This window comes from Abramis brama (genome assembly GCF_963993115.1).
Source record: "Abramis brama genome assembly, chromosome: 11".
NCBI lineage: Eukaryota > Metazoa > Chordata > Actinopteri > Cypriniformes > Leuciscidae > Abramis > Abramis brama.
The window spans coordinates 33,540,078-33,556,082 of NC_139973.1; the positions used below are offsets into that span (position 1 = coordinate 33,540,078).

General features: G+C 36.4%; 1 protein-coding gene across 2 annotated transcripts; it reads left to right on the forward strand.

Annotated features, from left to right (window-relative positions):
- Positions 1-5,081: 5,081 nt before the first annotated feature.
- nfe2l2b (nfe2 like bZIP transcription factor 2b) lies at positions 5,082-15,978 on the forward strand. Of its 2 annotated transcripts, XM_084128224.1 has the most exons (5): positions 5,082-5,197; positions 6,144-6,256; positions 8,249-8,461; positions 8,602-8,760; positions 12,143-15,978. In XM_084128224.1, the coding sequence occupies exons 3-5, from the start codon at positions 8,339-8,341 to the stop codon at positions 13,382-13,384; spliced, it is 1,524 nt and encodes a 507-aa protein (XP_083984350.1). In that variant the 5' UTR covers positions 5,082-5,197; positions 6,144-6,256; positions 8,249-8,338; the 3' UTR covers positions 13,385-15,978. The 2 variants fall into 2 exon arrangements, with proteins under 2 accessions (XP_083984350.1, XP_083984349.1); XM_084128223.1 differs by lacking the exon at positions 6,144-6,256.
- Positions 15,979-16,005: the final 27 nt, after the last annotated feature.

Sequence of the window (16,005 nt, forward strand, 5' to 3'; positions counted from 1 at the left end):
TCCATTTGTTATGTGTTTTCTTCTAGCTTTTCGTGTTGTAATGCACTTGCTCTTTGATGATGTGCAGTTTAAAGTGAAAGTGCAACATTTCTACAGTATTACTTTTTAAGTTTGTTTTCCGTGTACTAAGCTGTAAGAGTCTAATGACTCTGGTGACACTGTACTTGAGACCTTTAAACTCAGGATATAAAGCGTCAGGTATTCTTACAACCCTCTGAGAAATTTCAGGGCAAGTCCTGACAAAGTCCTGGTAAAAAGATGTGGCATGCATATGGTTTGCCTTGAAAATTTAATCATTACCATAGTCATGATTCAATATAAAGTGTGCAGCTCTTGATTGATTTAGAAGGAAATTTTAAGCTTTCTGATCAGGAAATTGGGTATCCATAGCACTTCTGTAATCAAACTATAACATTATTATTAAATAAAATATTATTGCAAATTCAATATCACTAAAGTGCTCTTTGGTTAAATAATTTTCATGATTAGGAAACAAAATGCTTTGTTGCTTCGTGTCCTCTGTTTTTCAGATACATAATATCCAAATGATAGATACAAATCTGAAATAACTAACAGTAAAGTAACTAACATTAATGGATACAAGCCGATTTGATGTAATATTTTGCCTGTACATATTGGTTAATTGGTATATGTGATCTGTGTACTGAGCTCAGCAGTGTAGCTTCATGAGCAATTAGTTTAATTTAAATATGACAGACGTGTTATCAGTTTGAAGGATCCTTATCAGAGCTAAGCTTTGATTTTTGACTCGGACGTTATATCTAGATACGTGCAGTTCACGTCAGAGAGCAAAGTCCGAACAGAGAACCGAGTCCTCCCAGAAAAGTGCACAGCTGGTCAAATCCAGTCTGATCAGCCACTTTACATCAACCCTATAAAATAATCGGGTTTTGTGAAGATTCATTTTGTGAAGTTTTGTGATTTGATTCATAATATATTTTGAATATCATAAAAATATTTGGAATATCATATGCAATGTCAGGAATGAAACAATCTGGTTTATATTCTTAAATAATCTACCCTGAATCACTTGTTTCAGTGTCATTAGAAGTGTCATTCCAAATGAAAATGCCGCCATCTAGTGGACGCCACCAGTAACGCAACGCTATTTTGTAACTCTTTTACACAAAGGTTGCACAATCAACATGCATATTTGAAACAGCGCGTCATACATGACTTTCATTCGTAAACTGAAACAAAAATACAGTACTAAATTTAAACAATACTTTCAGGCTATATTTTGTATTAATGGAAGGTAAATGCTGTTTGAGTTAACATTTGGTTGAAATCACAGTCTATGGTTGAAATACAATCCATTCCATTAGAGCATGTCTGTCATCATTTACTTACCCTCAAGATGCTCCAAACCTGTAGGAATTTCTTTCTTCTGCGAACACAAAAGAGGATATTTTGGAAAATACTAAAATATCTAGTGTTTTAGTAAAAATGGAAAATACAATGGCAGTCAAGTGAATGGAATGTATTGTCAGTGAAATATAGGCTGCTACTAGCATTTTGGCCGGTTGCAGTGATTTTTTGTATGTGATAAAAAATATATGTTTTACCTGTTTATTTAAAGCTATAAGACGAGAATATCTTGTTGATTTATGCCTTTGACATAAATAGAGAGTAGGTCTACCACCGTCTGTGTCATGGAGAGGAACCTCTGTCACATGTAGGCTACTGTGTGTCGAAGATGTAACCGTGTTAAATTACATTGTCAACAAAAAACAACATCCTTTCAATTCTTATCTGATCTATGTTTGACCGACAATCTATGACCGGACTGTGAAAACGGGTGCCAGGTAATCTTGTAAAGTTGAAGTGTGTGTGACTGTTTCTGTGACTACTGCATCAACATCCTCAACCTCAAGGTGAATGTGTCTACAGAAACTGAGAGATACGAAATATGAATAAGACACGAGCTGGAGGAGGGATCAGAACATGTGCTGCCACACAACTCCACTAGAGGTCAGCAGACAATTAATTCTTTCTTCCTTCCTTCCTTCCTTCCTTTCTTTCTTTCTTTCTTTCTTTCTTTCTTTCTTTCTTTCTTTCTTTCTTTCTTTCTTTCTTTCTTTCTTTCTTTCTTTCTTTCTTTCTTTCTTTCTTTCTTTCTTTCTAAAGTTCGGTCTTTCTAAAGCTTTGTAAAGTGTTAAAACTGTAAATGTTTTAACAGTTAATCTTTATTTCATGTAATTATGTATGTCACCTAACTAACATAAACCATTTTCCACTTTAAAATATACTGAAACCACCATAAAATAGAGATGCCACGTGATTAGGTGCAGTAACAAAACTGCCTTTTAGAACTAGTGAAGGAAAAAAATATGAATTAAAATAGTGAAAACCATATTCATATAAATTTTAACCTACAATCTTTGAAATTACAAAATGATGTTAAAGGGATAGTTCACCCAAAAAGTTATTTCATCATTTAGTCATCCTCAAAATGTTCCAAACCTGTATGAATTTCTTCTTCTGCTGAACACAAAAGAAGATATTTTGAGGGATATGGGTAACCAAACAGTTGATGGACCCAATTGACTTCTATATGGATTATGGAAGAAAAAAAATACTATGGAAGTCAATAGCTACCGTCAACTGTTTGGTTATCGGCATTCTTCAAAATATCTTGTTTTGTGTTCAGCAGAAGAAAGAAATTCATACACGGTTGGAACAACATGAGGGTTCATTTTTGGGTCCCTTTAATGGTTGTTGGTGAAGCTTGCATCCAAATATGACATACTCAAGTACAACATAGCCTACGTAATAACTGCAACATTTGATTTCACTTAAGGCCTTTTTAGCCACTCTTAAATACATTATGTGTTATGTATTCAACAAATGAGAGACTGACTGGCTACTTCAAATATATTACACTCATACGATTATAACTTTCCATAAACCATTTTGGTTCCAGCAGAACTGAGCAATATAAACCATTATGAGTTCCAATAGAATTTACAAGCCAAGAATACAAAATTGTATACTTTCACACTTGTGAAATATCCTTGACAGGGTAAAGAAGAAAAACAAAACACTGTTCAAAACATTAGAAGGTTTAATAAATCCGCAAACCATAAACCAACCATTGAGGTCATTTGAATCATCACATCATCATACATTTCCATTGTTCACTTTAATAACTGTGTTGACTCCATCTCATTTTCTTTATGCTGTTAATAATTTCTAAATATACATAATCATTATATATTCATATAAATACTAGTAAGAGAGGGATTTGGTTAACGGATCTGAAAGTTCATTTGAAGTCAACATGAACAAAAGGCATATTCCATGTTACAGTTAAGTATATAGCTACTTCAAACCAGTCACAAAACTAATAAAACCAAGCCTTTATTTTCTCGGGGATCAGTATGGATTTGAAGGGTGGAGCTTCTAAAGCAAAGTTCTGTAATGCACTGACCACACACTCACACAGCCAGAGTGGACCACAGAACTTTCCCCGAGGAGCCATGGTTGAGTGTGCGTGTTTCTCTGTATAAGTGTGTCCATATGTGCGTATGCGACATTGGCAGAGGAAACCTGTTTTTGTATTCTAGAATTGTCTTTAAAATGGATCAAACATGTACTGCTATCAACTGGGCTTCAGTCAGTCTGCTTGCAGTTGCCTTGGTTGAGAAGGTAGCCCTCTAAGGACCAATCAGCTTCTGAGGATCCTGGGAAGTAAAACACATGTTAGAATGTATGTCCACTCACTAGAATAAGCTGACGTGTCTTCATGCATTTACAACTTCAAACTGTTGCAACAATATTTAAGAAAATCCTTAAATAATTTAACGCAGTCTGTAATGGACTTATTTCATCCAATTGCAAAGGTCTATTTCAAGAAAGGGGGAAAAAGTATTTTACAAGGAAAAAAAAGGTTTTCAATGAAGAGTTTATAGGCTACGCAATTTATGTTAATTTTCCCACCTAATATAGGCTATAACATTTTCAGAAGCATATTTAAGGATCTACAGTGAACCTACTGGCCTGTATGAATTTGTGAAGAGCTAAACTATTATTTGAAACAAGGTTCTCTTCTCAGTGTTGGTATCTAAAACTTCTCAAATGACTTTGTAAAATAGTTTAAGCCTGGCATCACTTCAAGAACTGACTAAAAAGTAATTTTGTACGCACGCTTTCCTGAGTTTATTGCATCCCGTCCAAAAACAAACTTGAGGCCAAAGCCACTGATGAAAGTTTAATACTGGACTGTAAAGTGTCTGCTTACCTCGCAGTTGACCGGTGTCTCTCCTAGCTGTGTCTCGAAACAGAGTAACAGACTGAATATATCGCTGGACTGGACCCCCTCTCTGCCGTCGCTAAAGGAATGTCGACGTGGAGCTGCCAAACGTGAACGTGTAGGGTACTCATGAACGCGCTCGTCTGAGAGTCTTCTCTGAGCTCGTACCCTTGGCATAGGTAGAGTGGGCATGGCGCTAATCGCAGCTACCTGTCACATTTCGTGGCGTGTTGAAAGCTGAGGGGGATGAAATTCTTGAAAGACGTAGCCTACAATTGATTCATTTAAAAAGCCGTTTAAATATATCGTATATATTTCGTTGTACTTCATAATCCAATGCATTGTAGCCTACACTGTGCACGTTTAATACTGGGAGCGGTTCGTTACGCGGTTCATCCTCACAAGAGGTTCATCCTCGTTTTACTTGGCCATTAAACTTATATTAAATTATATATTTGGTAGCCTAGTTGTACGTTCTGGAAAGAAAATCAGAGCGATTTTAATGTCATTTTACGTTTTAATGAGGTAAACTTGTGCTTTTCTGTTTGTGTATGTAAAGAATCAAAATAGATTTTATCAACTTTCTCCTTGATAAGCAAAAAGGTTTGTAAAGTGTTGTAGGCATGTCTCGTTGAAGGCTGCTATTGGTCAATGCTTTGTAGGAGGCGGGCCAATGTTAATATTTGTGTTTTGCCGTTTGATTGGCTGATGTTTTGTCCCTGAATTTGTTATCTGATTTTTGATTGGCTGATGGATAATGCTGGCGAGTCCTCTCTGTATTTGGGATCTGTTACACACGCGTGTCGTCAGATTTGATTCAGCAATGTGCTTTGCTGCCGCTTATATTAGTCCTCCATCAGACAATTTTATCCACAGCAGCTTAAAGACATGGACGACCCTTCAGCTCAGTTTCTACATGATTCGGTAAGTTTAAAAAACAATATTTTCATGAGAAACCAAATATATTTTGTTAAACATTCACCCTGGACTGGGTTCATGAAACATCAATGAACTTTGGTGCAACTTATGGAAAAAAAATTAAGGACTCATTTGTTTTGAAGTGGTTTTCCTATAATTTATGACTTGCTGAGATGAGCTTGAAAGAAAAGTGTCTTACAAGCTGAAATTAAATATTATTAGACAAACTAATTGGAATTTTAACCTTACTAAAGTTGTAGCAGTGATTAAAAGAAATAAAAGAGTAGCATCATGAATAGCTCTATACATTTTCTGTCAGCATCTCAGAATCTCAACCTCTTTTTAGTAAAATAATAATAACTGTAATTTCATGATCCAACCAGTTAAGAAAGCAATCGTTCCTATATTCAAAGCCAACATAAAGATTTTGGGAATGTGTGTGTGTGTGTGTGTGTGTGTGTGTGTGTGTGTATCATATTACAATGATTTCTAAAGGATCATATGATGCCATCACATGAACATTTCCTTTTTTAAATATATATTTTTTTTAAATGTAATACAATTTCACAAAATCACTGTTTTACTTTATTATTGATCCGATAAATGTATTTTGGTTGGTGAGCATAAGAGACCTATTTCAAAAACATAAAAAAAAAACATACTGACCCCAACGTTTGTCATAAACAAAAATATTTGTAAATTTTTTGTAACCAGTTAATGTGTTGAATAGCACCTGTTTACTGGTGGTAAATTACCTTAGATATCACACAAATGGCTCAGAATTGTAAAGTATTTTGATGGTCTTGCATCATTTGTTATACGGACCTTATATTCATGTGACAGCATAATAATTATTTTAATTAAGTAATTATATGCGCTGTAGCATTTAAAAAAAATGCAGTTACAGCATATTTTAAACCTTTGCAAATTGATCCTTTTTTATGAATATTAGGCTATAAATGGGAAATGGCGGACAATGAGAAAAGCTTTGTGGCCGAGGTCTTTGATGCAGGGGGAGGCCACCCAGAAAAAACTAAAAAATTGTCTTGGCTGTCATGAATTCAAGTGAGTGGGTTGGTTAAATAAATATTTCACTTTGTGCACCTGATCCAGACACACCTACTACCACACTACTGTTTCAGGGTGGATAGCCATTTACCCCAGAGAGAAGAGTTAATTCACAAATCCGTTGTCCTTTATGCACACAAGGCTCTATCAGCCTGTATACACTTTAACACAGTTACATCATCACATTCATCACCCAGCTGTAGGCGTGAGTATTCACCTTTCACTCAGCTCACCTTTATACCTTCTTTCTCCCAGTTATTCTTGTTCTGGATTTTTTTCATTATATGATGAGTTGTTTTTCCGCAGTTGCTAAGTGATTTAAATTCATAATCCCCTACATAATCTGTAGCATTTATTTACTTGCGTGACTCCAGCGAGTGGGCAACAAGTTCAAGGCCTTTATGACCGACTCCATTACAAATGTGATGAGCACGGCAGTTTTGTTTGTGTACCAGCATATAAAGTGCGCTCACTCAGAGGACCGCGGTGTCATGGCCTTCAGGTTAACACACATACACAGAAACAGCAAAGCTGGAATGGACATACACTAGTTACGGGGTCTGATAGTGCTAAAATATGCTTGAAAACATTTTAATCATTGCCACTGTTGTGTACAGTGTGCACAGCTCTATCTTCCACCTTGTAAACACCATTGGTAATATCTAATACTGATAGTGAATTGAAAAATAGAATACAAATTAAGCTTTAAACTATAGTAAATGACAATCTGACTCCTGTTGTTTTTCCCTGCTGTGTGATTCTCTGAGAGAGATGGTATGTTAACTAAATGACTATTATTTTCTTTGCCTCTGTCCAATTTTGTTTGCTCACTGAAGAAGAAAAAACGACAGAAATTCAAATTAAATTAACATGAAATGAACTAATCTTAAACTGAACTGAAAGGTGTGTTGTGCCTGGAGAAACAGATGTTCTGCTTGTTCTACTCCCCATAAGGATGCCATTTGAATTCTGTCATCTTTGCTCATGGGTACTCAGTTTTTTTTAACCCGCATTCAGGTTTGTTTGTTTTCAGTCAATCAACTGGACTATGCCAACCAGACAACATTTACCCCTTTGCCTGAATTGATCTGATCTGAAATGAACTTATCTTAACTGATATGAACTGACATGAACTTCCCTGATCTGATCTGAACTGAACTGTTTCTATTTTCAGTTCTACAACTGTAGTGCGCACCACAGATGTCATTGATATTATTTTGAGTAGAAAACAAAGTAGAAAACACTAAAGCACTTTATTGGTCTCGTGTCATATATCATGTGAATAAGCTCCCTGAGCCCTTTATGAGCCCTGACCATATACAATCAGGGCTCATAAATTCTCAGATTACCATTTTATGATATCAACAGAAGTGATTACAAGGGATCTTATATCTTTTTTTTTTGTCCACAACAATATCGTACGACCCCATAACTTCTCCAGGCGTTTGTGAATGCCCATGGAGTTATAAGATTCTATATATTTACATGACTTTTTCAGCCTATGCAGGTTTTCCAAAACAGTGGGATCCTTGATTCTTCAAAGAAAAACTAATGAGGGGGTGTATTAAAATAAAACGTATCTTAATTGTTTAAGCTTATTTAAATCCTTGTTTTGTCTTGGTTTAAAAAAATTTTTTTAAGTCATCTTGAAGTTTGGCTAATGCTTCCTGGTTGAGAACCACTGTCTGATATGTAAAGTCAAAATGTGTTTACTGTATAAAAAAAAAATCCACCATGATAGTGTTTATTGTTATGCTACACCAACCTGTTTCACTCATATGACCAGTTTACAGGTGTATTTGGTAAGAAGGTGCACCTGCAAGGCAAATGAATGTGAATGCAAATCACGTACAAAAACATGACTGATTTTGCCAAAGAGTTCACAGAAAGTTTATGCAAACATGCTCTTATTGTAATATGATGAGTGTGTACGGCCACATACAAACATGCTAAATTGTCTGTTTTACATTTTGTCTCTGTGTTGTATAGGATTTGATTGATATTTTATGGAGGCAGGATGTCGATTTGGGGGTGGAACGAGAGATCTTTGATGGATGCCTTCGGCAGAAGGAGGAGACCATGAGAGCAAGTGAGAGACAGTTGAAAAGCGAGAGAGAGCTTGAAAAGATAATGCAAAGGTTACAGAAACTTGACAAGGAGACTGGAGAGTTTTTGCCTAGTCCTTCACCTGTGAACTCTCAGGTAACCATTTCATTAACTACATATGCATCCCTTAATTAATATAGAAAACCTTAAATTCTCTCAAAATAGCGCCTGCACACACACCCACTCACTCTCTATTGAGTAGTGTTGCTTACAGAGTTATTTTACCTATGTTTTAGGCTGTGCCCTTCTCGGAGACGTTGCCCTCTACGGTTTCTACTCAGCATTCACCCGTTACCCAGAATCCCCTGCTATCTGCCCTGCTATTCTCGAAGTCTCAGAAGCTTCCTTCTCAGGAGCAGGCTTTTAGTGAACTTCTGTCACTGCCAGATTTACAGGTGCTTATGCACACAATGCAGAAAGACACACACAGACACGCCTGAACTGGTGCATGATTGTCTTTTGAGTTTAGTAATACGTTTTCGATTTACAGACAAAGTAACATTAGATTTAAGTAACCTAGTAGTAACTGTAATAGCTTCTGTGGTAATTATAAAATCACATGCTTAGTAGAGTTCTGCCTCTGCCTTAGAAAAAAAAAAGAGTAAGCATTCAATAATTGTTTATATTACGTGATTAAAAGCTAATAGTTTGACAGATTTTTTATTTATATATATATATAAATATATTTCATTATTCTTATATTATTTTTTCAAAATAGTTACTTTGGCTCAACCTCTGTATATTTAAAATGTGCTTAGTTGTAAAGTGAGGGGTAATTCTTTTCGTAACTTTAAATGATGCAATAACATAATTTTATGAAAGTATGTTTTTTCATGCTAATCTTAACTTCTTAGCTGTTCAATATATTTAGGTAAAAATTAATGTAAGCAAATAGTACCATATATCTAATCAGCAATATTAAAAAGCAATAGTCATTAATTTGAGGTGTGTGCTTATCTAAGATACAGTGAGTTAATGTTTAAAGTATATAGCATGCAGGTAATGTCCCTATCATCACTGAAATAGGTGTTCTAATATATATGAAGATTCCAAAATATAGTAAAAAGTAAAACAGTAATATTTGTGAAAAATGATCTGTTTTATAATGTACTATATTAAAAAAAGACATTTATTTCTTCAAAAATTCTTTAAAAATAATAATAAAATGTCCTATTATTATCAATGTTGAAAACAGCTGTTAATTTTTGTGGAAACCATGATACATTTCTTTTCAGGATTCTTTAAGGGAAAAGAAAGTTCAAAAGAATTCAACATTTATTTAGATAGAATGTTATTGTAACCATTTAAAAGTTTATCTTTAATGCCTCCTTGCTAACAATAAAAGTATTCATTTCTGCAACAACAAAAGCTCTTAGCTCCTGGCTAAATAAATATATTAATTTCTTTAAACAAAAATCTTTATGACCCCAAACATTTGATAAGTAGTGTATATAATTTAGTTTATCATGTACAAGTCAAGTCACCTTTATTTATATAGCACTTTATACAATACAGATTGTTTCAAAGCAGCTTTACAGTGATGACAGGAAAATGATTCAGTTCTTTTTTTTAATATAGTACATTATAAAACAGATAGTTTTTCACAAATATTACTGTTTTACTTTTTACTATATTTTGGAATCTTCATATATATATATATATATATTAGAACGCCTATTTCAGTGATGATAGGGACATTTCCTGCATGCTATATACTCCATAATTTTTTTTTAAACATTAACTCACTGTATCTCAGATAAGCACACACCTCAAATTAATGACTATTGCTTTTTAATATTGCTGATTAGATATATGGTACTATTTGCTTACATTAATTTTTACCTAAATATATTGAACAGCTAAGAAGTTAAGATTAGTATGAAACAACATACTTAGGCTGTACAGAAGCTCTAAAAGAAAACTGTGTCATTGTTCAGCTGAAGTCACTTCAGTGTTGATTCAGTTCCGTTGTAAAGATCATCAATTATAAAATTAGTTAATTTCCACTGTAAAGCAGCACTGCAGAAAATGATGTGTGTCATCGTCACTGCTTAGTTCAGTTATCATGCAGTCAAATCAATAATATTGTTGAGTATTAAGTGGTCCCAACTAAGCAAGCCAGAGGTGGCAGTGGCAAGGAACCCAAACTCCATCAGGTGACCGAAATGGAGAAAAAAACCTTAAAAGAAACCATGCTCTGGTTGGGGGACCAGTCCTCCTCTGGCCAATGAACAAACACGGTGTGATTATGATTCAGGCTGCATCACAAGTCAGAAGTTAGATTGTGGATCGGTAGCATTCAAATATTTTTCATCCAGTTCATTTTGCTTTAAGATCGGATTCATCACGTCAGTATGGAGATGAAGCTGGCCATAGGGGTCTGTGCAGAGAACTTGTCTGGTTCTTGTGGTCTTTGCTGAAGAAACTCTGCCGATGGCTGTCGTGTCGACAAGGCCTTCTCAGGGGATTGTCTAGTTGACAGGATCTCTGCTGACATTCAGGGCTGTGATGAGGTCGTGTCTAGGTGCAGGTCCACCATCCGATCTGGATACTACCCGGATCCGGCTGACTATGGTAACCTCAGGATAAACAGAGAGACTAATATTAGCATAGTTGTCATTCTTTTTACGATGTAACAAGTTCATCCGGTGTTACAGGAAGTGTTTTCCCGGTTCCGGTTTACCTAATTTATGCAGCCTTACAATCATTTAACGGATGTGAATATAAATGTGGTAATGTGTATACCAGGTTAAAGAGATGTGTTTTAAGTCTAGATTTAAACTGGCAGAGTGTGTCTGCTTCTTGAACAATACTAGGAAGACTTCCAAAGTTTGGGTGCTGAGTAGGAAAAGGATCTACCACATGCAGTTGATTTTGATATTGTAGGTTAGAATTTTGAGATTGCAATAGATATGAAGGACTATAACGCGTTAAGAGCTCGCTCAAGTACTGAGGAAATAAACTTTTTAGTGCTTTGTAAGTAATTAGCAAGATTTTAAAATGTATGCAATGTTTAATAGGGAGCCAATGCAGTGTTGACAGGACCGGGCTATTATGGTCATATTTCCTAGTTCTAGTAAGAACTCGAGCTGCTGCGTTTTGAACTAGCTGGAGTTTGTTTATTAAGAGTGCAGGGCACCCACCAAGTAGAGCATTACAATAATCTAGCCTTGAGGTCATTAACACATGAACTAACTTTTTTGCATTTGTCATTGAGAGCATATGTCTAAATTTAGAATTTAGTATTTTTAATATGGAAAAATTTGTTTTTTCAGATGCTAAAATGTGGCTTTCAAATGAAAGATTGACACACCCAGGTTCGGATGATGGAGACTTGACAGAGCAGCCATCAAGTGTTAGACAGTCATTTTTCCTAATGATATCTCCCAAGGGTAGCATGTACAGGGTGAAAAGCAATGGTCCTAGTACTGAGCCTTGAGGTACTCCATACTGAACTTGTGATCGATATGACACCTCTTAATTTACTGATACAAATTGATACTGGTCAGATGACCGAAAGTATGATTTGTACTGTCTACGTATGTACATTTGCACTAAAATCTTAGTGGCCAGATAAATAATGCGCAATTTATCAAATAAATGTAATAATTTTTAATACAAGTAAAAAAAAATGTCTAGTGATTAACTCCAAAAAGTTGCCTATATCATGCCTCATTTGCCTATATCATGCCAAATTATCAGAATAAAATTGTTCTTAACATAACATTATTTAAATATGCCTAATGTATTTGATATACTGTTTTGTTTCTCTGTTAGTATTATCTGGATGTCTTGGAGTCTGAGGGCACAAGTTTGCCCGAAACTCCATTTGTTTCGGATATCACCGAAATTTGCCACCATCAACTGCCAGAACCACCGAGGGAACACTCAACAGATGGCATCAGTGAAGTCACACAGACAATAGCAGACTCTTATGAGGTTGCTCAGCCTTTGTCATGCATGCCCTCTGACCCATTAGAAGTCCTAGAAACATGCATACAGACGTTCTCAGATCCAGGCAATCTTAAACCTTCACCTTCAAACACAATTTACAGCTGTAGTACCCCTAAGAATCAAGGAATTTTAACTAAATGCCAAATAAACTCAAGCTATTCAACCCTCAGTGAGTTTTGCCCTGATATAAATACATATACCATCAATACTAGCACAGTCAGTGAACCAGAACAATTAAACAGTGCGCCTGGAAGGAACGCTCCACAAATGCTTTCACAATTTGAGGAGCGTCACATTCTTCTGGGTTTTGATGACTCTGCTTCTGTTAGCTCTGTGGATTTAGAGACATCCCTCTATGCGGCTGACACCTTAAGCAACGGCCAATCAGAAAAGGATGAGCTGGAGAGCATCCAGTCAGATTACAGCGATCTGCTGCCTTTATCTCTCCACTCTGAGACAACAATGTATGAAACTGATATGTGTGCACAACACCAAACTCAAAATGAATCAACACCTGAATATTCACAAAGAGAACCTCAGTCAAATCGCACAACCACAAGCAGAGCTGCAGGTGTCCGGCGTGCATGTCGTGATGAACAGCGAGCCCGAGCGTTGAGTTTGCCGCTTAGTGTGCATGATATCATAAACCTGCCCGTGGAAGCATTTAACGAAGCCATCAGCTCCTGCAAACTTAACAACGCTCAACATGCACTCATAAGAGACATTAGAAGACGTGGCAAAAATAAAATGGCAGCCCAGAGCTGTCGCAAACGAAAGCTGAATAGTCTCGTTGATCTTGAAGACGAGATTGAGGTTCTTAAGAGGGAGCAGGATAAAAGCAAGGAAGAAAAAAAGAGAAACACTAGAGATCTTCGCGAGACGAAAGAGAAGCTCAGGAATCTCTACAATGAGGTGTTCAGACAGCTGAGAGATGAGCATGGAAACTCCTACAATCCTAAAGAGTACAATCTACAACACAGCACTGATGGCACGGTTTACCTGCTGCCACGTAGCATGGCCAACAAGAAGAATACACTGTCAGAGGATTTAGCTACTGCTGTATAACACACCTGAAGTACCTACAGCAGAGCTCTTTGGTTTTTGGTCTTTGTAACTTGACACAGCAGTGGCTTTGGATTCCAGTTGTGGAGTCATTGGCCCTGTTTATGTCTGGCATTCACATGCATCTCTTTTGACCACTTGTGATCGGATTTTGTTAAGGGTTGGTTTATAAGTTTAACCAGTTAAAAGAGCATCATAAGAGCATTAAACCTGCCGTTTCCAGTCATGCAGTACAGATACTGTTTATTTGAATGGGGAAACACTGAAATCTCCTAAATGTTGTCAATGTTACATTTTACTAAGCTAATTATTTCAAATTAGCAATAAAGTCTGACAACAATGGCATTATAAAATGTACATCTTTAGCTTGAATAATGAGGCTGGTCCAGCTAATGCATACTCAGTTCTGTTGAGATCTGGAAGATGTTTAATGTCTCTCATGCTCACCAAGGCTGCATTTATTAGATCGAAAATACAGTACAAACAGTAATATTGTGAAATATTTCTATAATTTAAAGTTTTCTATTTTAATATATTTTAAAATGTAATTTATTAGTGATGGCCAAGTTGAATTTTCAGCATCATTACTCCAGTCGTCACATGATCCTTCAGAAATCAATCCAATATGCCGATTTGGTGCTCGGGAAACATTTCTTATTATTATCCATGTTGAAAACAGTTATACAAATTGTACACACGTACATTTTTTTTCATGATTATTTGATGAATAGAAAGTTCAAAAGAACAGCATTTAGTTAAAATATTTTTTTTGTAATAATATAAAAGTCTTTACTGTTACTTTCAGGCAATTTAATTCATCCTTGCTGGATAATTTAAAACAAATCTTGCTGACCTTGTCGTTTGAACGGTACAGTATGCTGTACATTTAAAATATAGGTAATATAGATATATATGTGTAGACTTACTCATGTAGATCCAAATCACAAGTAATACTAGCCTCATGGGTAGAGCTTGGGCAGAGATTATTTATTGACAACTCCAGAATTTTACAGGTTATATGATAGGATTCTGCATAAACTGAATATTCATGATGTATGTAGTTGGAAAATGTAAGATTTTTGGAAGATGTCTAAAGCCGCTTGTCCACCAGCGTCCGATCAATTTTTGTTCCGACGCGACGCCTGTGACGTTTTCGCTGCTTGGGGCCGGGGTTTGTGAGTACTTTAAATTTGAAACCATAGCAACGGCCATACACAAAGTCTCGCCGTCGAGTTTCCATTGGCTGCTGCCCCGCGTTTTGACGCTCTCATTTGCATAAAGTATCCACCGAGATACTTTTTTGCAGCGCCGTTGTTGACCAAATCAGAGAATGTCTAATAAGGCGAGAAGTTTCACTCTCAGTACACTTCCGGCTTTTGAACTGGTTGCAGTTCCACTCTGATTCCATATGAGGGCGCTCACAGGACCAGTGCAGAATGAATGGAGGTCTATGGCGCTATACACATCAAAATCCACTTTTCTCAGGATATAATTTTTTGTGTAGTAATTTGAATGTTGTATTCGAAAGGAGATGCAAAGAAATTACACATTGCTGGGTGTTAGATTTTTTAGAGTCACTTATTTGCTTTAAAAAGTATTTTAAAGTGTCAATGACGTCATACACATCGTACGACCAGAGATGCTGCTTTACGGCAATCCTTCAGTCACTTTGGTGCTTTCGCGCTCTGCACTTTCTTTTCACTCGAGGCATCGACAACACAGCTGACACAGGTAAATACACGTGCTAGAAGAGTTTTTGTTTTGTTTGTTTCTGGTCCCGCTTCGGATGCCACGATGCCATCAAGCAGCATCTCTGGTCGTAATCAGTCCTTCACTGACCAATCAGCGTTCATTAGCAGAATGCTAGCGTGTTATGGGCAACAACAACTCAACCTGTAAGAAATCGAAAGGACATAAGCACTCGTTCATTCAACTTTCGACCTATAACCCATGTTGAACTTGCAAAACCTACAATCAAATCTGAGATTTCTCAACGGCAATCGGGTGAAAGAGACAAATTTAGCCGTATAGCCCCATAGACTCCCATTCATTCTGCACTCATGGGCGATCGCCCCCAGTGGAACTCTGGTGGAACTACAACCAAAATTCGGTACAATAGGACTTAATAGGGAGTGGGCAGGCTCTCCGTAGACGGGCTCTGACCAAATCGACGCGATGCGACCCATCATGCTTTGCGGGGGCGTTTTTGCTGCCTGACGTAGTTCCATAGGAAATGAATGGGCTTTGGCGTCGCGTCAGAAATTGAGACGCTGGTGGACAAGCGGCTTAAGACATATTCAGATGAAAATGTATCTTTTACTAAAGATTTGATGCAAATACTGTATATCTGAAACACAAATCTGCTTTTTGAGTACTTGTGTGTTCTAATTAATATGCAAGCTTTAACCACATACAATGGATTTAGTATTCTAAAACTCTACATAAGATTGTCATGTAATTCCAATATATATTTAAATCCAATAAACACTGTTTAAAAGCTAAATACAATTTCACAAGATCCATTTATGCATTCACTAAATGTTGACTATTGGTTATGCTTTTAATTTTATGCAGCATTAATGTGCCCCCTGCTGGAGCAAAAACAACAGCAAAATTATGCTGGG

Bases quoted from the DNA above. Each gene is read 5' to 3' on its own strand.
- nfe2l2b (XM_084128223.1), top strand. From the start codon at position 5,162: ATGGACGACCCTTCAGCTCAGTTTCTACATGATTCG. The intron at 5,198-8,248 runs GTAAGTTTAAAA...TGTGTTGTATAG, and splicing joins CTCAGTTTCTACATGATTCG to GATTTGATTGATATTTTATG. The intron at 8,462-8,601 runs GTAACCATTTCA...CCTATGTTTTAG, and splicing joins CTTCACCTGTGAACTCTCAG to GCTGTGCCCTTCTCGGAGAC.